Genomic DNA, 24,244 nt, shown 5'->3' with positions numbered 1-24,244 from the left:
GGATGGGCAAGCCGTCTCTTAAAGTTTCAAAATTCACCATTATCTTCAATTCCTCTGTTGAAGGTAAATTTGGGTGTTTTATTTTCAGGTGAAAATGTCAACCACATCAAGACTCACAGGAATTGGGCTTGCGGAGGTTTTGAGACTTCTGGCTGACCGGGAGCAGGATCACACTCCCGACAATGAAGACAATTCAGGGAGTGACTTGATGATCATATTTCAGACTTCTAAGCAAAAGGGCACTGAAGATGTACCCTTTCATGCTCTCTCTGTTACCTCAGCACCTCACAAGTCTTAATCAACGAGGCATTACAAAGGCAACAGAGAAATGTCTGACAAGTCTTAATCAACTAGGCATTACAAAGGCAGCAGAGAAATGTCTGACAAGTCTTAATCAACGAGGCATTACAAAGGCAGCAGAGTGCAAAGCATTTAAATAATTGTTTCATTTATTTCTGTCCTCAGAGACGATTGACACGATTGTGCTTGAAACTAACAGAGAAGCTAAGCGACGAATTGGTGTATGGAATAAGAGACATCCCAAACATCTATATGATGAATTGGAGGAGGTGGATGCCATAGCACAAGCAACCACAAGCAGTCATTGGTCTTTTGATCGCATCATGATTGTACGGAAATGAGTCTCAAACTGCAATCTGGTCAGAAGCTGATGGCAGACCTGTGTTCACTGCAACTATGTCCAGAAAAAGATTCCAATACATTATGAAATACATGAGGTTTGGTGACATAGCATTGAGTCTTGAACGAATAACAGCAGACAAGCTTGCCCCGTTCAGCGATATCTGGAGCATGTTTGTAGCCCAGCTAGCCAAATACCTTTTCTATGCACAGATCTCTGTGGATAAGCAGCTCGCTGGTTTCCGAGGTAGGTGCCTTTTCCGACAAAGCATGCCATCAAAGCCTGACGAATACGGGATTATGATCAGGCGGAACTGCGACACAGCGACCAGCTACCCTCTGAGAGGAGAGGTGCGCCTTGGCAAACCACCTGGAGTGACACAAAGTGGTTCTGAGATCTCAAGTTGTCAAAGGGCTTGTGGCATCTTGGCACAAAAGTGGGATAAATATCACCACAGGTAACTTCTTTACATCTGTACCATTAGCTGAAAAGCTTCTCAAAGATGGACTAACATACTTCGGCATTGTTAGATCCATTATACCACACATTCCAGAGGTGAAGGCTCACTATGCCAGACAGATATACAGTTCACTGTTTGGCTTCCGTGGGCTGCTTACCTTGGTGTCCTACATACCATCACCAGGCTTGGCTGTACTAGAGCTGTCCACCAAGCACCATGATACCAAGGTTGAGGGCAAGCATCAGAAACCAGAGATCGTACAACACTACAACTCCACCAAGAGTGACGTTGCCAATCTCGATAAGCTTGCCACGATGTACACGTCGAGAAGGAAGACCAGCAGGTGGCCGATGGTCCTCCTCTTCAACCTGATAGATGTTGTTGCTGCTTTCACAGCCTTCATCATCTGGATGGGGAACTTCCCCAGCTGGAAGTCTTCCGAAGGCAGTGCCCGACACCGAACTTTCCTAAGAGAGCTGGGCCATGCCCTAGTCATGCAAAACAACATCAAGAGGAGAGCTCAAACGCCAACACTCAACACCAATCACAGCTGCCAGGCTAACCATGGGCCTAAAGCCCTGCTGCTGGTTCTGTGGGGGGGTCACTTTCCATTGTTTTGGCGGTCCCGTGCTCTTTTGCTGCAATACCCATTAAATGTAAAAGATGTTGCCTCTGTGACCGCAACAATGACCAGAAGGTGGCACGTGTGCGTGTCCTGTCAGGTAGCCAATGTGCCCCAAGCACGGTGTTACTCAGATTGTGTGCCATCCTTGCCTGTCCTGCATGCCTGTAGAACAAGGTTATTCTGAGATATGTTAGGGTTAATAAATGTATTAGCAATCTGCATGAAGTCATTCGAAGGGTAGTTACATCTACAGTGGCAAGAAAAAGTATGTAAACCCTTTGGAATTACCTGGACTTCTGCGTAAATTAGTCATAACATTTGATCTGCTCTTCATCTAAGTCACAACAATAGACAGTCTGCTTAAACTAATATCACACAAACAATTATACGTTTTCATGTCTTTATTGAACACTGTGTAAACATTCACAGTGCAGGGTGGGAAAAGTATGTGAACCCTTGGTTTTAATAACTGGTTGAGCCTACTTTGACAGCAATAACCTCAACCAAATGTTTTCTGTAGTTGCGGATCAGACCTGCACAACGGTCAGGAGTGCTTTACAAAACTGTTTCAGTTTGGTATTTCTTGTGTGAACCACTCTCGAGGTTATGCCACAGCATCTCAATCGGGTTGATGTCAGGACTCTGACTGGGCCACTCCAGAAGGCATATTTTCTTCTGTTGAAGCCATTTTGTTGTTGATTTACTATTGTGTTTTGGGTCATTGTTCTGTTGCATCACCCAACTTCTGTTGAGCTTCAATTGGCGGACAGATAGCCTTACATTCTCCTGCAAAATGTCTTGATAAAAGTGGGAACTCATTTTTCTGTTGTTGATAGCAAGCTGTCCAGACCCTGAGGCAGCAAAGCAGCTCCAAACCATGATGCTCCCTCCACCATACTTTACAGTGGGGATGAGGTTTTGATGTTTGTGTGCTGTGCCGTTTTATCTCCACACATAGTGTTGTATGTTCCTTCCAAACAACTCAACTGTAGTTTCATCTGTCCACAGAAATTGTGCCAGTAGCGCTGTGGAACATCCAGATGCTCTTTTGCTTACTTCAGACGTGTAGCAATATTTATTTTGGACAGCAGTGGCTTCTTCCGTGGTGTCCTCCCATGAACACCATTCTTGTTTAGTGTTTTACGTATTGTAGACTCGTCAGAGATGTTAGCATGTTCCAGAGATTTCTGTAAGTCTTTAGCTGACACTCTGATTCTTCTTAACCACATTGAGCATTCTGCGCTGTGCTCTTGCAATCATCTTTGCAGGACGGCCACTCCTAGGGAGAGTAGCAACAGTGCTAAACTTTCTCCATTTACATACAATTTGTCTTACCGTGGACTGATGAACGTTAAGTCTTTTAGAGATACTTTTGTAACCTTTTCCAGCTTTATGCAAATCGACAATTCTGAGATCTGAGATCTCTTTTGTTTGAGGCATGGTTCACATCAGGCAATGATTCTTGTGAATAGCAAACTCAAATTTTGTGAGTTTTTTTATAGGGCAAGGCAGCTCTAACCAACATCTCCAATGTCATCTCATTGATTGTACTCCCAGTTAGCTGACTCCTGACTCCAATTAGCTTTTGGAGAAGTCATTAGCCTAGGGGTTCACATTCTTTTTCCAACCTACACTGTGATTGTTTAAATTATGTATTCAATACAGACAAGAAAAAATACAATAATTGTCTTAGATGAAGATCAGATCTAATTTTATGAACAATTTATGCAGAAATCCAGATAATTCCAAAGGGTTCACATACTTTTTCTTGCAACTGTATAGTTGTAACGTCTTTGAATTGTTTGTAGCTCATTTTAGAACTAATATTGACGTTGCTCATACCAGTTTTCAACCCTTGAGTTTTACATCGAGGCACAGACCCTTGCCCAGGCCTGTTCTACCTGCCTGAGTACTGCTAGGAAGCACTGCTTCGTACATCAAGTGCCAATATCAGATGAAAGGGGGATACCTAGTCAGTTGTACAACTGAATGCATTCAATTGAAATGCGCCTTCGGCATTTAACCCAACCCCTCTCAATCAGAGAGGTGTGGAGGTCTGCCTTAATCCACGTCTTTGGCGCCCGGGGAACAGTGGGTTAACTGCCTTGCTCAGGGGAAGAATGACAGATTTTTACATTGTCAGCTCGGGGATTCGATCCAGCAACCTTTCGGTTACTGGCCCAACGCTCCTACCTGCTATTTCTGGTTTTATGTAAGTGCAATCCTTTGAAAACATTTGAGTAAATATTCACCAGGCTACTGCATAGACTAAAAAGACAATTCTATGGTAGTTAGCTTTCTACTAGTAGTATGGATTATATAGAAATGTTCAGAATATAGACATTCCTCTGAATTTTTTTAATTTTTATGATACATTTAAAAAAAAAAGTTAATGTATTGACTTTAATGTGTTGACTTGGTTCATTTCAAGCATAATACATTTACTTTTAAGCCAGCTTTTCCTAAACTAGGGGTCGCAACCCCATGTGGGGTCACCTGATTTGAAAAGGGTGTCGCAAGAGAAACTCTGAAGTAAAATGGTTCTTTGTTCATAGAACAAACCTCCAGTAGCCGCTAGATGTGGTTGTAATAAACAGAGCGGTTTCTGTTTTTCTTCCTATAAATATGTCTGTCTTTTGAAAGTTTTAACTTACAAAATATTAAGACCCCATCACTGAAAGATAGACATTCAAGAACACGTATGTGTCTTGTGTTTCTTTCTACAATGCCCACAAGCCTCATTAGAATGTGGAGTGGACAAGACCAGGAACTAAATCAGACTGGAGGGAAAAGATAATGAATTATGTTCTTTCCTACACAGAAGATTAAAAAAATATATTAGCTGATCGTCTTCTGAACTTCCTAATACGTTTTTGATGCATTTTAGTCACTTCTTCAAACCATACTTCCTTCTGATTTAAATACCGTCAGAAGTACTGTCAGACTGATTTGAAATAGACTGTCAGAGCCCAAATTAAAGTAAACATTGGCTGTTGATTACATTAAGTTGAAGTCGGAAGTTTACGTACACTTAGGTTAGAGGCATTAAAACTAGTTTTTCAACCACTCCACATATTTATTGTAACTATAGTTTGGCAAGTCGGTTAGGACATGTGCTTTATGCATGACACAAGTCATTTTTCTAACAATTGTTTACAGACAGATTATTTCACTTTTAATTCACTGTATCACAATTCCAGTGGGTCAGAAGTTTACATACACTAAGTTGACTGTGCCTTGAAACAGCTTGGAAAACGATGTCATGGCTTTAGAAGCTTCTGATAGGCTAATTGACATAATTTGAGTCAATTGGAGGTGTACCTGTGGATGTATTTCAAGGCCTACCTTCAAACTCAGTGTCTCTTTGATTGACATCATGGGACAATCAGAAGAAATCAGCCAAGAAAAATTGTAGACCACAAGTCTGGTTCATCCTTGGGAGCAATTTCCAAATGCCTGAAGGTACCACGTTCATCTGTACAAGCAATAGTACACAAGTATAAACACCATGGGACCAGGCAGCTGTCGTACCTCTCAGGAAGGAGATGCGTTCTGCTTTCTAGAGATGAACGTACTTTGGTGCGAAAAGTGCAAATCAATCCTAGAACAACAGCAAAGGACCTTGTGAAGATGCTGGAGGAATCGGGTACAAAAGTATCTATATTCACAGTAAAACGAGTCCTACATCAACATAACCTGAAAGGCCGCTCAGCAAGGAAGAAGCCACTGCTCCATAACCGCCATTAAAAAAAGCCAGACTACGGTTTGCAACTGCACATGTGCACAAAGATTGTACTTTTTGGAGAAATGTCCTCTGGTCTGATGATACAAAAATAGAACTGTTTGGCCATAATGAGGAGGAAAAAGGGGGCAGGCTTGCAAGCTGAAGAACACCATCTCAACTGTGAAGCACGGGGGTGGCAGCATCATGTTGTGGGGGTGCGTTACTGCAGGAGGGACTTGTGCACATCACAAAATAGATTAAATAATGAGGGGGGGAAATGATGTGGATATATTGAAGCAACATATCAAGACATCAGTCGGGAAGGTAAAGCTTGGTCACAAATGGGTCTTCCAAATGGACAACGACCCCAAGCATACTTCAAAAGTTGTGGCAAAATGGCTAAGGACAACAAAGTAAAGGTATTGGAGTGGCCATCACAAATCCCTAACCTCAATCCCATAGAAAGTTTGTGGGCAGAAATGAAAAAGCATGTGCGAGCAAGGAGCCTACAAACCTGACTCAGTTACACCAGCTCTGTCAGGAGGAATGGGCCAAAATTCACCCAACTTATTGTGGGAAGCTTGTGGAAGGCTACCCGAAACGTTTGACCCAAGTTAAACAATTTAAAGACAATGCTACCAAATACAAATTGAGTCTATGTAGACTTCTGACCCACTTGGAATGTAATGAAATTTCTTTTAAGCTGAAATAAATAATTCTCTCTTACTATTCGTCTGACATTTCACATTCTTAAAATAAATTGGTGATCCTAACTGACCTAAGACAGGGAATTTTTACTGGGATTAAATGTCAGGAATTGTGAAAAACTGAGTTTAGACAAATACATTTAAGGTGTATGTAAACTTCCGACTTCAATTTATCCATTCACATGGTGGGGTAGCGAAAAATGGGTTCGCTGGCCCCCAAAAATTGGGAAGCCCTGTTGTTGTAGGCAAAATGTCATCTTAAAAAATATAAGTTTTGTTCTTGCAGTAAGATACTTTTTTTCAAAGGCATTTTCACCGCTTGTCATTATAACCAACTCACGTGTGTATGTCTACAACTCTCAATGAGTTATACACTGGATGAAATAACATTCAGCTTGTGTGGATTTCAAACTTGCTTACTCTACTACCCCCTAGTGCAAGTTGTATATACTATGTGCTTTTGAATCAAACCGCAACAGGCAAATGTATTTTCTATCGGTCCCACTGTATGCTCTTGCCAGTCTTCCGTAAATCCTACATCTGCCTTTAAAACAAAACCTTTATGTAACCTTTATTTACCCAGGCAAGTCAATTTTAAGAGCAAATTCTTAGTCACAATGACAGCCTGTTAAAAGGCCTGTTTTGCGGACGGCTGGGATTATCTACCCATGTACCATCTACCCCCCTCACTCCATCTTCAGAAAGTCCAGATTCCTCTGTCAGAAGTGGTTTGCAAATAAGGATGGAGCCACTGTGACTATGGGAGGAGAACAGGATGGGGTTGATAGGTAGGTCCATTTGTCTGGGACTGGTGGAATAGTTGCTATATCAGTTAATTATTCTTGTCTGTTGTGCTCAAAATTCCCTAGCTGTCATGCAAGGTGGGTGGGAATGACTTAATTTTATTATGTCAGCTTATCCTCCGGTCATCTTCATTGTCTCTTCATGTAGAACTGAGACTGGTCGCACATGAAAGATTATTTATCTTTATTGCTGCCATGCAGATTCCTGCATCACTCAACCCAAAGACTGATCTTGGTTTTATTTCGTCAAGTGTGCAGTCCTTCAAGTAAATGTGACCATGACAAAATACGGAGACACAAACTTCTTGGGAGAGGAGGACAAGAAAAGGTTCAACTTTTTTTTCTTCTAAATTGTGTGTTTATATTATTGCAAAGGCACATTGGAACAAATGTGAAACCTTGAAACCATTGTCTGGAACTGCTGTGGTCTGGTAATGGGGGGGAGGGGGGGGAATGCATTGTTCCCCACTCCAGCTTTTTAATCCATCCAGGCCCTGACTGAGACCCTGTGGTTTTCTTTTCTTTTTTTCCCACTCTTCCCCCTGTTCCTGGACTCTTGTGATTTAAGGATCTGGGCCTTCAGCACACCAGGCAGAAGTTAATGTGGCTGCTGGAGGCTTTATGGTCCCTGGGAGAGTCCCCTGGTGCAGCGGTCGGACGTGGCCAGCTCACTCTGATCCGGCCAGCTCTGCTGTCGGCCGGCCGCTCGGTCCGCGCTCTCGGCGTGTGAGTGGGTGTGAGATGGAGATGAAATGGGGTTAGGGTGGAGGAAGGGGGAGATAAAGACTAGGGGGGGGGGCTCATCTTACAGTAACCAGGAAGGATTTGCTCCTCATGCACCCACGCAGGAGCTCTGGTCTGCAGATGCGTCTGGGCCACTTCCACCAAGGGTGACACGCATGTCTCCTCCAGCCGTTAAATGTTTGGAGAAGTGGAGGGCTGTGAGGGCAGGGATCACATTGAGGGTACACTGGGCGGAATGGTGTCCCCTTGTTAACAAAAAGGACAAGCACATCCCCATCACTTGATTTTTGTCCATGAATACACTTACCACTCCTCCCTGCTAACACAACTCCCACCCCTGTTACCTTTTGACAATTTGCCCTGGGCTCTGTGTGAGGGTTGTGTACCAGAGAAGTTCACTCCAGGATGACCCCTCTCTCTGGTTGTAGGTTCTACAGCAGACAAAGCCAGGGACAGGGAGCCTAGGTGGGCTTATCGTTGGGGTTTTGCTCCCAATTAAGTTGAAGTGTGAACGGCCCAGAGAATGCTTTCTGACGGATTCATTCAGGCTTCACCCTATAACTCAGATTTTAGTTTCACAGTGATTTCAGAGGAAACAGTGCGGTAATGGGGAACCTGGGGCCCGCCTGCGTCCGCTTCGGAGCGGAACCCATTGCTGGGAGCCAACAGACGTTTAAAAACAAGTTGTTGGCCAATGTGTGGAGGCTGACAGAGTGTGTCTGAACGCCTGTGTGTTGGCGTAGACGTGAATGTGCTTAGAACAGAAGGCCCTCAGGAGATTTGAGCCGGAGATTATGAATTTGACCGATTTATCAATAACGCGATGGTAAGCTGACACATTTTGGCTGTCAAGAGGTCACTACTTGGAGAATTTGTGGCATTACTTATGGGGCAACCGAATGGTCCTTGCCTTTTGTCTTCTTCTCCTGACTGACCCCGTGCAGTGCCTTCCTGTCCTCAGCCTCTCTCCTGACTGACCACGTGCAATGCCTTCCTGTCCTCAGCCTCTCCTGACTGACCCCGTGCAGTGCCGTCCCGTACTCAGCCTCTGCAGTCCTGTACTCACTCCTGACCCCGTGCAGTGCCTTCCTGTCCTCAGCCTCTCTTCCTGAGCCTCTCTCCTGACTACCCCAGTGCCTTGCAGTGCCAGTGCCCCTGTCCTCACTCAGCCTCTCTCCTGACTTACCCTGTGCAATGCCTTCCTGTCCTCAGCCTCTCTCCTGATTGACCCTGTGCAGTGCCATCCTGTCCTCAGCCTCTCTCCTGACTGACCCCATGCAGTGCCTTCCTGTCCTCAGCCTCTCTCCTGACTGACCCCGTGCAGTGCCGTCCCGTACTCAGCCTCTCCTGACTGACCCCGTGCAGTGCCTTCCCGTCCTCAGCTGCTCTCTCCCACACTTCATCCTCGTCAGCGGTTGTGGTCAAATGGGCTCCGGACCAGGCTCAGCTGGAAGTCCAGTCCACTGCTGGTTTTCAAACTGCGTGATCCAATCTGCGAGCCTTTCTCTTTTGGCTGTTCCGTCGTACATCATCTGGACAAGTAATCTGTCGTGGGCTCTCGCTCTCTCTCCCTTCTGTCGCTCTCTTTTTCTCTCCATCTCGCACTCTCTCTCTTCACTCCTGCCCCACAACACTCCTCATCCCTGTTATAGTAAACAGATTGGCCTGGTCATCTCTCCCCCACAGACTTTTAGTGTAGTGAGGAAGCCTTACTCTTCGGTCTAGTCTTTTTAAAATTATTTTTACGTTTTGGCTTCTGTGTTGTGGAGTAAACAAGCTTCTGTTTTGGCTTTCCTAAACTGCCACCTCTGCAAACCCACTTTACCTTGTTTGTGCAGTTCAGGGGGAGGCTACAGCAGAGAACTCTGATCTGACTGGAGTCTCCTGGGCGGCGAAAGTCATTCAGTATTAAAACTGGGCCCAGTCAGCTCTGTCTTGATGGGGATTTAACTAGGCATCAGGGAGGAAGCGTTTCACTTAGAGCTGCATGCCAAAAGATACCGGGACACACAGGAGGCATAAATCATAGCAGGTTACTCACCTGCCCGTCTCTGCCTCTAGGGGGATGAGACTGCAGCCTCAAAGAACTTCTCTTCCTCCATCCATCCCTGCCTCCCTTGTTTCCCTCTATCCCCTGGTTCCCGTAAAGAGAACTTTTGACGGCTCTGCCTTTGTGACTGATGGCTCACAGTAAAGCACATCCAATGGTGGGTCCTTGCAGCCCCTTTATCCTCACCCTCCTTCCACTCACACAGGATGTGCCGTTCTGGTGCCTGCTCCTCTGTGGGGTGTGTGTGTGTGTGTGTGTGTGTGTGTTATGCAGAGGAAGCTGTGTACTGAATGCAATAAATAAATTGGAATCCTAAAAGAAACTGTCACTGTGCCATATAGGACATAAAACCATCAATCGTCCCTTCAAGCCGGCGACAAGTTTTATTTCCTAAACAGCTTTTATTTTACTTATAGGTCAAAGTTGATTGGCTGTGCACATATCAGTTTTATAACCCCTTAGATAATTAGAAAGATATTATTTTAACATCCGCAAGGTTCTTTACCTTTTTTTGCCGACCATTAAAAATGTACCAGAACTTGAACACATGCAGATCAACATGTTGTGAACAGTGTTCTCTAATATAAATTCCTTGGTGTCTTGTTTTCATATTAGCAGCAAGGCAAAAAAACTGCATCAAAGGAGAAGAGGAAGATGAAGAAAGGCAAGGGAGGTGCCATTGATGGCAGAGGAGAGAAGGGACTGACCACCACCTTCCAGGGATTGGCCACCGCCCAGCCGGAGGACGAGTATGAACACGACACCTCTGATGAAGAGGTAAGGTTTAATGTCAGTCGACTCGATACCCAATCATAGAAATGCTGCTGAGACAAACCTAAATTTGTTTTCTTCCAGTGGGCATCCTTTTTATTTGACTAGTCATTTGACTAGCACTTCTTTTAGATTTATTTGGATGCTTAACAAATTGGGGATTCAGCATGGAAATAAGATTTGCACTCATCGGGCAGGATGTGCTGTTCCTTTCCGACCCAGTCCAGAGTTAGTTGGGAGGTTGGTGTAATGTGCTTTATCAGAACCCTCATATGTATTAATTGTTTGTATGAAATGTGAACAGCGACATATCCACCAGTCAGAATATACACACATTTTCTGTTAGACTATTCATGGGTTGCACGTTACGTCACAATATTGTTTTGAACCTTTGTTTTAGGACTGATGCCCAACTGAACGTTCTACTAAATGCATCCTCATTGGGGGCTGATGAATTGGTCTAAAGTTTATTACTGTGGCTTCTAAAGAAGGCAAATAATTAGTAGGAAAACCTTTTGTCATCATTTTGATGTTTTCAGATTGACTTTAGATGCAGTATAACGTTAGCTAGCTAAGATTGAGGGGAGACTTCCAGATTTTAGCCAGCTAATGTTAGCATTGCTAACTATTTTTGACAAACTTTTCTTGCCATTTATCTAAGGTACATTTCACAATGTGATGATGATGGAAAAGTTGTTTCCTACTAAATATGTGCCAACTTTAGCAATGACATCGTATTCCCAAGCCCCTATAGTGCAATTTAGATGAGTCAATCGCCCCCGTTCTACTTTTGAGCATCGATATGGCTGCGGCGCGTTGATAACAATGGCAAAGACGCGACCAGAAATAAGCAGCTCTCTGTTTGATGCTCTAACATAATGCAAAATAACTAGGGGTAAATGTATTGAATGAATGGGTTTAGCAGATTGTAGTGAAACATGCACACTAACCACCATACATTGTTGTAGCTACAGTACAAGGGTACACTCCTGCTATAGTGTTTCCCTATTACACTGCTGTTCTGTTCCCTGCAGTCTGGTGAACATGTTCTCCAGTCTGTAGACAGTCAGAGACACTAAACAGATTGGCTTTCACTCGCTCCTCATAAATGGGTTGAAATAGCAGACAGACACGGTGCTTTTATGGTGTTGCTGTTCAAGTCCGCTCAGAAGCAGCGAATGATGTAGTCGTGTGCTTCATGCCACCGTAACTGAGCAGGAGATCTGCAGGATGGAGAGGTTGTTTTTGGGGGGGTTATTGGCATGTTGGACTATTAAAGCATTCTTTTTGTACTCTGCTATTTAATTTACAGGGTCCATTGAGATGTGTTGAACCCTGCTGCCCTGTGGTTTAGATATTTTGCCAGGCCATACAACCTAGAAACTATCAGCCATCCAAATCTGATTTTGGCAATTGGCTCTGGGATGAGAAATATGTTGTAGCTAGTGAAGGGCCGTATTGTTCTTGGGAAGGGATTTGCTTTTAAAAGAGAGGGCGGTGGGTTAAATGCCCTGTGAAATAACATAGTACACAACTGGAATCATAACTGCTTACTTTATTTAGTTTATAAAGAGACTGAAGCAGAACTTTGAAGAGCTAAGGGAGTTTAAGAGACCAGTGGCATGTTTAAACGGAAGAGTTTTAGATTCAAGTCACTTCCTCCATAGTGTTGGGAATCCATGTGTGAGAGCAGGAACCCACCGGTGTCTGTGGTGGTTCTATGACTCGGGTCAGAGAGAGGTAGCACTAGATATTATCACGGTACTTAGGTGCCGATACGATATGTTCCAAACATATTTCTCACCATACGTCTGCTGCAGAGGGACGAGAAAGACTCATGTGAAAACGAGTTTTGATCAGTCGTTGAAATAAAAGTGCTGAAAACTAACTAGCTCACGATTTAAACAGAAGATTGAGAACAAGCTACAAAGGAAAAATACTGGAGTTTTGGTGCAGGTACAACCGACTAATATTACTAAAGTAATATTGTGATATATCGGCAAAAATAATATCCTGATATGTAACTGTATCGATTTTATAAACTCAGCAAAAAAAGAAACGTCCTCTCTCAACTGCGTTTATTTCCAGCAAACGTAACATGTGTAAATATTTGTATGAACATAAAATTCAACAACTGAGATAAGTACGTGACTAACAGCAATGGAATAATGTGTCCCTGAACAAAGGTGGGGGTCAAAATCAAAAGTAACGTTCAGTATCTGGTGTGGCCACCAGCTGCATTAAGTACTGCAGTGCATCTCGTCCTCATGCACTGCACCAGATTTGCCAGTTCTTGCTGTGAGATGTTACCCCAATCTTCCATCAAGGCACCTGCAAATTCCCTGACATTTCTGGGGGGAATGGCCCTAGCCCTCACCCTCCGATTCAACAGGTCCCACGCACAGAACGAGCAGTATGGCTGGTAGCATTGTCATGCTGGAGGGTCATGTCAGGATGAACCTGCAGGAAGGGTACCACATGAGGGAGGAGGATGTCTCCCCTGTAACGCACAGCTTTGAGATTGCCTGCAATGACAACAAGCTCAGTCCGATGATGCTGTGACACACCGCCCCAGACCATGATGAACCCTCTACCTCCAAATTGATCCCGCTCCAGAGTACAGGCCTCGGTGTAATGTTCATTCCTTTGACGATAAACGTGAATCAGACCATCACCCCTGGTGAGACAAAACCGCGACTCGTCAGTGAAGAGCACTTTTTGCCAGTCCTGTCTGGTCCAGTGATGGTGGGTTTGTGCCCATAGGCGACGTTGTTGCCGGTGATGTCTGATGAGGACCTGCCTTATAACAGCCTTACAAGCCCTCAGTCCAGCCTCTCTCAGCCTATTGCGGACGGTCTGAGCACTGATGGAGGGATTGTGCGTTCCTGGTGTAACTTGTGCAGTTCTTGTTGCCATCCTGTACCTGACACAAACAACAACAGAGTTACACACGGACTAAACAAACATACAGTCAATAATACAATAGAGAAAGTTTATATACAGTGTGTGCAAATGAGGTAGGATAAGTGGGGTGAGGCAATAAACAGGCCATAGTGGCAAAATTATTACAGTATGATGAATTAAACACTGGGGTGATGTGCAGAAGATGAGTGTGCAAGTAGCGGTACTGGGGTGCAAAGGAGCAAAAATAAATAACAATATGGGGATGAGGTAGTTGGATGGGCTATTTACAGATGGGCTATGTACAGGTGCAGTGATCTGTGAGCTGCTCTGACAGCTGGTGCTTAAAGCTAGTGAGGGAGATATGAGTCTCCAGCTTCAGTGATTTTTGCAGTTTCTTCCAGTCATTGGCAGCAGAGAACTGGAAGGAAAGGCGGCCGAAGGAGGAATTGGCTTTGGGGGTGACCAGTGAAATGTACCTGCTGGAGCGTGTGCTGCGGGTAGGTGCTGCTATGGTTACCAGTGAACTGAGATAAGGCGGGGCTTTACCTGGCAACGACTTATAACCTGGAGCCAGTGAGTTTGGCGAGGCTATTTTGTAATTGACCTCGTCGAGGTTTGGTAGGATGGTCAGTTTTACTAGGGTATGTTTGGCAGCATGAGTGAAGGATGCTTTGCTGCGAAATAGGAAGCCGATTCTAGATTTAATTTTGGATTGGAGATGTTTTAATGTGAGTCTGGAAGGAGAGTTTACAGTCTAACCAGACACCTAGGTATTTGTAGTTGTCCACATATTCTATGTCCGAACTGTCCAGAGTAGTGATGCTGGTCGGGTGGGTAGGTGTGGGAAGCAATCTGTTGAAGAGCATGCATTTAGTTTTGCTTGCATTTCAAAAGCAGTTGGAGGCCACGGAAGGAGAGTTGTATGGCATTGAAGCTCGTCTGGAGGTTCGCTAACTTTTCGGGATAGGGGGCGGTATTTTGAGGTCCGGAAGAAAAGCGTGCCCAAAGTAAACTGCCTGCCCAGAAGCTAGGATATGCATATAATTAGTAGATTTGGATAGAAAACACAAGGTTCTAAAACTATTAAAATAATGTTAAAACTATTAAAATAATGTCTTTGAGTATAACAGAACTAAAATGGCAGGCGAAACCCAGAGGACAACCCCCCAAAAAAAGTTAATCCTACCACTGATTTCAATGGCTGGCACTTTTATAATAGGGTGAAATCGTGCCCGATTGCAGTTCCTAGGGCTTCCACTAGATGTTAAGTCTTCAGAAAGAGGATCAGGCTGGTTTTTGGAAAAATTAGCCAGAAATTGAAGTTTTTCTAGGTGGCTCTCATTTTGGCTGTAGCGCGTGAATGCTAGCGCGTTCTTTAGTATTTTTCTCCAGTAAAGACTAACGATTCTCCATCTTAAATTTGATCGTTTATTTGCGTTTTAGGGTACCTAAGTATTGATTATAAACGTTGATTGACTTGTTTGGATGAGTTCATTGGTAACGTTTGGTAATCTCACACAAATTATCAATGAACCCACCAGGTACAACCCCAAATCCGTAAACAAGGGCACCCTCATAGATATCATCCTAACCAAGCTGCCCTCCAAATATACCTCTGTCATCTTTAACCAGAATCTCAGAGATCACTGCCTCATTGCCTGCGTCCGTAATGGGTCTGCGGATAAAATGACCACCCTTCATTACTGTCAAAAGCTTCCTAAAACTCTTCAGTGAGCAGGCCGATCTAATCAACATGGCCCGGGTATCCTGGAAGGATATTGACCTCATTCCGTCAGTAGAGGACGCCTGGTTGTTCTTTAAAAGTTCTTAAGTTCTTAAATAAGCATTCGCCAATCAAACAGTTTTGAACCAGGAACAGATACAGCCCTTGGTTCACTCCAGACCTGACTGCCCTTGACCAGCACAAAAACATCCTGTGGCGTACTGCATTAGCATCGAATAGCCCCAGAGATATGCAACTTTTCAGGGAAGTTAGGAAAGCAGAGGCTAGCTTTTTCAAACAGAAATTTACATCCTGTAGCACTATCTCTAAAAAGTTCTGGGACACTGTAAAGTCCATGAAGAATTAGAGCACCTCCTCCCAGGTGCCCACTGCACTGAGGCTAAGAAACAATGTCACTACCGATCAATACACACTCCCAGGAATCGCAGTTCCACAATAAATGCTTGTTTTGTTCGATAATGTCCATAATTTATGTCCATTTATGTCCAATAGCTTCATTTGGAAAACAAATCCAAATGCGCGATCTGGTACATTCGGACGAAATGTTCAAAAAGTTGGTCCATTCGGACGAAATGTTCAAAAAGTTATATTATAGGTCGAAGAAACTTGTCAGACTAAGTCAGACTAAGTATAGAATCAATCTTTAGGATGTCGTTATCATACAAGTTCAATAATGTTCCAACTGGAGAATTCCTAAGTCTGTAGAGAAGCCATGGAACGACAGCTACCTCTCAAGTAAAAGCGTGTTACTGAGAACGAGACTGTAGGCAGACCACTGACTCAAAGAGCTCCTCGTTCAAGTTTCTAAAGACTGTTGACATCTAGTGGAAGCCCTAGGAAGTGCAACTTTATCTATATCCCACTGTGTATTCAATAGGGGTGAGTTCAAAAACTACAAACCTCAGATTTCCCACTTCCTGTTATGATTTTTTTCTCAGGTTTTTGCCTGCCATATGAGTTTTGTTATACTCACAGACATCATTCAAACAGTTTTAGAAACTTCAGAGTGTTTTCTATCCAATACTAATAATAATATGCATATATTAGCATCTGGGACTGAGTAGGAAGCAGTTCACTCTGGGCACGCTATTCATCCAAAAGTGAAAATGCTGCCCCCTATCCCAAAGAAGTTTTAACATGCATGAATCCAAGACTGTGAAAAGGGTATTTTATGTTTGAACGATTTGGGCTATAGACAGTGAAAAAGGGTATTTTATGTTTGAACTATTTGGGCTATAGATGGTGAAAAAGGGTATTTTATGTTTGAACTATTTGGGCTATAGATGGTGAAAAAGGGTATTTTATGTTTGAACTATTTGGGCTATAGACGGTGAAAAAGGGTATTTTATGTTTGAACTATTTGGGCTATAGACGGTGAAAAAGGGTATTTTATGTTTGAACTATTTGGGCTATAGACGGTGAAAAAGGGTATTTTATGTTTGAACTATTTGGGCTATAGATGGTGAAAAAGGGTATTTTATGTTTGAACTATTTGGGGTATAGACGGTGAAAAAGGGTATTTTATGTTTGAACTATTTGGGGTATAGACGGTGAAAAAGGGTATTTTATGTTTGAACTATTTGGGCTATAGACAAGTAGTTTTCCGCATTCTAAAGGTGCAACCACAGACACAGAGACGTGCTCCATTTGTTTCTAATAAGGCAGAGGCTGTGGCAGAGCTAAGCCTAACAAGACTTGCCTGTGCTAATGGTTCTCACAGCAAGGTAAAATTGAACAATTGATTTAGCTTGTGATGTCCCAACTCCAATGATGCAAATCCAACGACAGCCTGAGCGCATTCGACTTGAAACAACGATACATGTTGCGTGGGCCTCAGGAGATGGCAGAGAGAGCACGCCCCCATCCAAATCGCCGAGCCGCAGTGGAGAGGGGCAAAAAGCTTCAACTTCTTTGACGTGTATGTCACTGACAACCTGAAATGTTCCATCCAGGAGGCTGAAGAAATTCGGCTTGGCCGCTAAGACCCTCGCAAACTACAGATGCACCATTCAGAGTATCCTGTCGAGCTGTATCACCGCCTGGGATGGCAATTGCACCGTCCGCAACCACAGGGCCCTCCAGGACATTGACAGCACCCGGTGTCACAGGAAGGCCAAGAAGATCATCAAGGACCTCAGCCACCTGAGCCACAGCCTGTTCACCCTGCTGTCATCCAGAAGGCAGAGACTGAACAGGTACATCAAAGCTGGGACCGAAAGACTGAGAAACAGCTTCTATCTCCAGGCCTTCAGACTGTTAATAGTCACCACTAGCCCGGCTCCGCCCAGTACCCTGCCCTGACCTAGACTTCTGCCCTATGTACATAGTCATTGAACACTGGCCACTAATAATGTTTACTTACTTCATGTGTGTGTATATATACTGTATTCTAGTCAAGGCTCACATTATAACTACTGTTATATGCACAATTTCTGTTAATATACAGTCTATACACACCATCATATATATATATATATATACCGAGTGTACAGAACATTATGAACATCTTCCTAATATTGAGTTGCACCCCTTCTTGCCCTCTGTCTCAATTCATTGAGCATTAACTCTACAACGTGTCAAAAGCCTTCCACAGGGATGCTGGCCCATGTTGACTCCAATGCTTCCCACAGTTGTGTCAAGTTGGCAGGATGTCCTTTGAGTGCTGGAACATTCTTGATACACACATGAAACTGATGAGCATGAAAACCCCAACAGCGTTGAAGTTCTTGACACAAACCAGTGCGCCTGGCTCCTACTAACACCCTGTTCAAAGTCACTTAAATTTTAAATGTTGTCTTGCCCATTCACCCTCTGAATGGCACACATACACAATCCATGTCTCAAGGCTTAAAAATCATTATTTAATTATTTAACCCGTCTCCTGCCCTTCATCTACACTGATTGAAGTGGATTTAACAAGTGACATCAATAAGCGATCATAGATTCACCTGGTCAGTCTGTCATGGAAAGAGCAGGTGTTCTAATGTTTTGTATGCTCTGTGTATATTTATGTTCTGTTCCCGTTCATAATTCCTTTTTATTACATTTTTTACATTTTTAGGTTTGTTTGTTTTGTATTGTTAGGTATTGCTGCAGTGTTGGTGCAAGAACCATAGGCATTTCAACAGGCTATTATCAGAGCGGCACTGGTGCTTCGAGTTCAAATTCCATTGGAATTCCACAGGTCACATTTAAACATGAGTGGATCCAAAGACGTATCATGATTAGGAACATTTCCTCTGCACCACTGTGAGTTCCTCAAGGCACTCTGGTTGAAAACCACTGCACTGAAGAATAGGATAGGTAAAAGAGGAAAGGGAGGTGTGGGATATAGGGAGGAGGGTGAAACGAGGGGGGTGTCTAGTAGAGAGACTGATGGGTAGAGGGATGGTTTGAACGGGAGAGGAAGGTAAAAGGTGTTCCAGAGAGCATCTCACACTGAGGGAGAGGTAGAAACCCATCCCACCCTCTTCCAAGGGGCTTCTTCCTGATCCTCACCTACTCAGTCTAACAGTGTCAGAACACACCTCTATGGAGAGATGGAGTTAGTATTTTCTCTCTTTGTCCTCTTATTTCATTGCAACAGATGTTGTGTTTATTTTTTTCAAGTATTAACTTTCCCCTTATTTAAGGATTTACTGTCTTTAACCCTTGTTAGATTTTAGGGTTTTACGGACCGTCCGATGAGAGAACCAAGGACGTGGAAAATCTCATCAGTGGTTCCTTGTCATTGCGATCCTTCCCACAGCAGCGTCCTATGACTAGCTTGCCCTAGCCTATCTAACCCTTGAGCCTTTGTCTGGTCTGCGCTAGCCTGTGTGGTCACGGTGTTGCTGCTGTCCCGCATGAGTGGAACCACGGTGGTCCTGGCCCATTTGGCCTGTGTTAAATTAGCCCCCTGCCTGGGGACAGCAGATAGGGTTCCCTCTCAGGCCTCCCAAAGCCTCCTCGCCGTCCCTTTGCATGCAGCCCTCCGACGGAGCACAAGTTGTCTACAAATAAAACGGCAGACGGCCAAAAATCTCACTCGTTTATTTATTTTTCAACCCCCTCTCCTCTTCTTACCTTCCTCCTTTGTAATAAAGGGCTATTTCCTGTTTTGCGGAGTGAAGGGGGAATATGTGAGACTGCAGCAGGGCCTGTCCGAGGCCTCCTCGCCGGCAGGAAGGGGCTTTTCCCCCCGCAATGGCTTTTCCATGTGCTCTGTGAGATGAATGAAGACACATTGTGGAATAGAGGGAGGGGAGAGAGCGAGAACCCTGGCTCCCAACTGCGCCTGCTGCTTCCTGCCTCTGCGCAGCTACTGCTCAACGGGACCTGTGCGCAGAATTCAATTCAGTAGCACACTAGACTAGGAAGTCGTACTGATGTGAGTAAGACCTTTTAAACAGGTTAACATTCACAAGGCCGCAGGGCCAGACTAATTACCAGGATACTTACTCGGAGCATGCGCTGACCAGCTAGAAAGTGTCTTCACTGACATTTTCAAACTCTCCCTGACCCAGTCTGTAATACCTACATATTTCATACAGACCACCCTAGTCACTGTCCCCAAGAACGCAAAGGTAACCTGTCTAAATGACTATCGCCCTGTAACACTCACATCTGTAGCCATGAAATGCTTTGAAAGGCTGATCATGGCTCACATCAACTCCATCCCAGACACCCTGGACCCACTCCAATACCGCCCCAACAGATCCACAGATGACGCAATCTCTATTGCACTCCACACTGCCCTCTCCCACCTGGATAAGAAGAACACCTACATGAGAATGCTGTTCATTGACTGTAGCTCAGTGTTCAACACCATAGTGCCCTCAAAGCTCATCATTAGGCGAAGAACTCTAGATTTGAACACATTCCTCTGCAACTAGATCCTGGACTTCCTGATGGGCCACCCCCAGGTGGTGAGGTTAGGCAACAACCAATCTGCCACACTGACCCTCAACAAGGGGGTCCCTCAGGGGTGCATGCTCCTCTACTACCTGTTCACTCACGACTGCGTGGCCGTGCACAACTCAACACCATAATTTTGTTTGTTGACAACACAACGGTGGTTGGCCTGATCACTGACGATGATGAGACAACCTATAGGGAGGTCCGTGAACTGGCAGTGTGGTGCCAAGAAAATAACCTCTCCCTCAACGTCAGCAAAACAAAGGAGCGAATCGTGGACTACAGGAAACGGAGGGACGAGCACGTCCCCATCCACATCAACGTGGCTGTAGTGGAGTGGGTCGAGAGCTTCAAGTTCCCCAATCCATATCACGAAGGAATTACAATGTGTTTGGAAAGTATTCAGCCCCCTTGACTTTTTCCACATTTTATGTTACTGCCTTATTCCCCCCCTCCCCAACTTCAATCACTGCAACTCCCCGGTAGCCTAGTGGTTAGAGCAAATCCCCAACCTGACAAGGTAAAAATCTGTCGTTCTGCCCCTGAGAAAGGCAGTTAACCCACTTCCCCGGGCCCCAAAGACGTGGATGTCGATTATGGCAGCCCCCCGCACCGCTCTGATTCAGAGGGTTTGGGTTAAATGCGGAAGTCTCATTTCAGTTGAATGCTTCAAGTTGTATTACTGACTAGGTATCCCCCTTTCCCAACCGGCTCGGGAGGCAGAGGTTGAGTCATGCGTCCTCTGAAACATGTCCAGCCATGACACCAACCCACTTAACCCGGAAGCCAGCCACACCAATGTGTTGGAGGAAACACCGTTCAACTGACGACCGAGGTCAACCTGCAGGCGCCCGGCCTGCCAGAAGGAGTTGCTAGAGCGCAATGAGCGAAGTACAACCCCCTCCCTGCCATCCAGGGCCTCTATACCAGGCGGTATCAGAAGAAGGCCCTAAAAGTTTTCAGACTCCAGCCACCCAAGTCAGACTGTTGTCTCTGCTACCACATGGCAAGCGGTAGCGTTGCACCAAGTCTGCAACCAACAGGACGCTGAACAGCTTCTACCCCTAAGCCATAGGACTGCTAAATAGTTAGTCCGGGTAGCTATTGGTTAGCTATTGGTTAACTATTTAACTATCTCAGTTGACCCTCTTTGCACTAACTCTTTTGACTCATCACATATGCTGCTGCTGTTTATCTATCATGTTGCCTCGTCACTTTATCCCTACCTACAGTTGAAGTCAGAAGTTTACATACACCTTAGCCAACTGAATTTAAACTCAGTTTTTCACAATTCCAGACATTTAATCCTCGTAAAAATTCCCTGTTTTACGTCTGTTTGGATCAACACTTTATTTTAAGAATGTGAAATGTCAGAATAATATTTTTTTTTTCATCGCATTCCCTTTTGGGTCAGAAGTTTACATGCACTCAATTAGTATTTGGTAGCATTGCCTTTTATATTGTTTAACTTGGGTTATCCTTACTCATTGTATTTAGTCCTTGTGTTTTACTTTTTAAAATGTTTTCTCTCTGCATTGTTGGGAAGTAAGTATTTCACTCTAAGTTTACACCTGTTTACAAACCATGTGACAAATAAAATTAGATTTGATTTAGGGTCTGTGTTTGTGTGTGCTAGGGATCAAGATTTTGGAGGGGAAATGCTCAATTGGGAGATTGGCAATCAGAACAGTGTTGTCAAGGCTGCCAAAGCTCTTAACAGGCTGGGAGAGTGAGCATGTGTGCCCCCAGTCTTGTGGCTGTGCTCACAGCATAGCCTCCCGGTTGGCTGTTCTTGTGAGGCTCGTCCCAGGAGGAGAAGCTGGAATGCTTTTGTAGGACGATGCGCTCACCCATTATTTTTTACGGGCCACAGACAACCCTAATATGTCTGGGTGCTGCTCCAGCAGAGACTTGGACAGCTCTCTTGAAGCAGGCATACATGATGTAGCCCCCCACCCCTGAACTCCTCTTCCCAGATCCTGTCTACATAGTCTGGGTACCCCTGCCAAGCCCCTACGATGCAAACACAACTTTAGGTCCTGATCCAGCGTGGTGGGGCCTCTCTTGTGGTGCTGGTAGTAGACAGATGAAATCACTATGTTTTTTGTGTCTCTGAGTAAAGCTGTATTTTTTTTGTGAGACTACAGCACAAGGGTAGATTACATCAGAAAGTTAAGTTAGGAGTCGGTGAAAAGTGTCAACCCTACAGTAAAACATCCTTGTTCATTTGTTGTCTGCTGTAGGCACATGAAACTTGGTAGGCTTACGCATTTGGTGCACTCAGCACTTTGACATGGCGTAATATCCATTTTAGTGTGTGCATTACTGACCAAAAGGTTTGTTGGACATCGTTGACTTGATGGAGATTTTGTCTTTATAAGTCTAACTGTACGGGTCATGTTGAGGACCATATCTGGCAATCACATTGAGCAGTTCAGTGGTTGGCGAACTCCAGAGCAGATAGCAATGGCCCATTGAAGTGAGGGGTGGGCTCAGGACAGGGGAGAGGGAGATGCATACTTGGCAGCCATTTTAAACTCTCCACCTGACAACCTTGGATGACCCTGGGATGCTGTGCTGCTTGACTTACCAGCAGGTCCAGAGGAACAGAACACAGTTCAGCCCGTCTTTTGAGTGCACCCTTGGGTGTAGAACCAACATACATGCCAAGACGAGAGTTTCCAGAGTGAATTCATATCAACACGCACACCACACCACCACATTGCCTCTCTTGAGCTGTGCTGGGAATCTAATAAAACACACTACTCCATCATCATCATTGATGAAAATGACTTCCTCACTCGCACACACCATTTCCTCTCCATTTTCGGTCAAATCAAGCCTTTTTTTTTCACGACCTCAAGATCCCAGTTCCTTCAATAGCTTGCCTATATCTAACATCTAGGATATGTTAGGGTTACGTTCCTCTGACTTCCCCGGCATGTGCTGTGAGACGGCCTGCCTTTTTTTTCTCCAACCATCCTAAATCCCTCCTGTTATTCCAGCCTAATCAATGACGGACATTTCAGACGTGGACTGGCTTTAATTGTGTGATCCTATCTGCTTCATGAAGGCTGTTCCTCTGTCAGAACTCTGTTGCTCGGGAGCAAGCACCCTATAGGAGGTGGCTTATTTTCATTTCATTACCAACCATAACAAACAAGCTCTCGACGATGTGACCTGTTGGGTGTCCCTTCTTAACCATGTGCTAAGAGACCAGACTCATATCCCCCTCCTCCTCATCTTCCTCCCAACTCATTCTTCCTCATCCCACCTCCCCATCATCCTCCTCCTACCTCCTTCCTCCTGCTCTTGGAAATCTGATGAAACCAGATTTTGAAAAGTGGGGTTGAAATGGAGCCACTCATGTCTGGAAGTTGTTTTTTCCCGTAAAATGTTGGTAATCCCAAAGTTTAATTTTGTGATTGGGATGTTTCCAGGTGGTGGTTTCTAATGCCTTCCAGATGGTATCCACGCCGATTCCAGTCGAAGTCGCGATGGCAGGAAAAACATTTTTTAAAGCTGGGATTTTCACAGTTGGGCAGGACTGGGATTGGCGGCTCTCTGACTGAATGAGGGAGACCAGACCACAGTGTCCTCCTCGGTTTCTATTAGCACCTCTGACAGCAGACACAGAGAGAGAGGATGGTTCTATTACCAATGTTGAATCCTGGCCCAGCTAGAAAGGACAGGACACTGTGTGATCTGGACCCAGTGTCCCTTTTGGCTGAGGAGGTCAAACTTTCCTTTGTCTCCCTCTCTCTGTCACTCTTGTCTGTCTCCATCTCTCCTCCCTCTGTCTTTATCAGTCCCTTGCTGTTTTCTTTCCTCCCTCCCCTGTCTTCAGTGTTCAGCCACGATGCACTGATTGAGCCAGAGTCTCGTCGGGAACAGCGTGTTACCCGAAGCAGTCAAAAGTAATGTTTTCAGGTTCCTCCTGAGTGTAGTAGCTTTGGTAAAATGTAACAAAAACCTGCCTGTGTGGATTAGGGAAAAGAGAGCTGGATATCAACTCTGATTTCAGGAGAGGCCCAGAGGCATGTTTAGCTATCGGTGCGTTTGCTGGCTGTTCCCTAGCTAAACTGAGGGCATGGGCAATGGCCTCCAGCCTCCCAGGTCCCCCTTCTCTGTTATTGAGTTTAAAGCAATCACCAAGGGAGTTCCATTGTTTCCTCT

The 24,244-nt window shown here is 44.6% G+C and overlaps 1 protein-coding gene across 2 annotated transcripts in view; it reads left to right on the top strand.

Moving 5' to 3' along the window:
- Positions 1-24,244, top strand: part of bop1 (BOP1 ribosomal biogenesis factor) — a 135,013-nt gene that overhangs the window by 21,372 nt on the left and 89,397 nt on the right. Inside the window, exon 3 of one of the 2 annotated variants that reach the window (XM_024395400.2) lies at positions 10,372-10,530. In XM_024395400.2, coding sequence (XP_024251168.1) covers positions 10,372-10,530 — 159 coding nt within the window. Of the gene's footprint in view, positions 1-10,368; positions 10,531-24,244 lie in introns of both variants that reach the window. The other variant, XM_024395399.2, reaches the window with a different exon arrangement.

This window comes from Oncorhynchus tshawytscha, linkage group LG31 (assembly GCF_018296145.1).
Source record: "Oncorhynchus tshawytscha isolate Ot180627B linkage group LG31, Otsh_v2.0, whole genome shotgun sequence".
NCBI classification, from domain to species: domain Eukaryota; kingdom Metazoa; phylum Chordata; class Actinopteri; order Salmoniformes; family Salmonidae; genus Oncorhynchus; species Oncorhynchus tshawytscha.
This window is presented reverse-complemented; position numbering and strand designations above follow the sequence as displayed.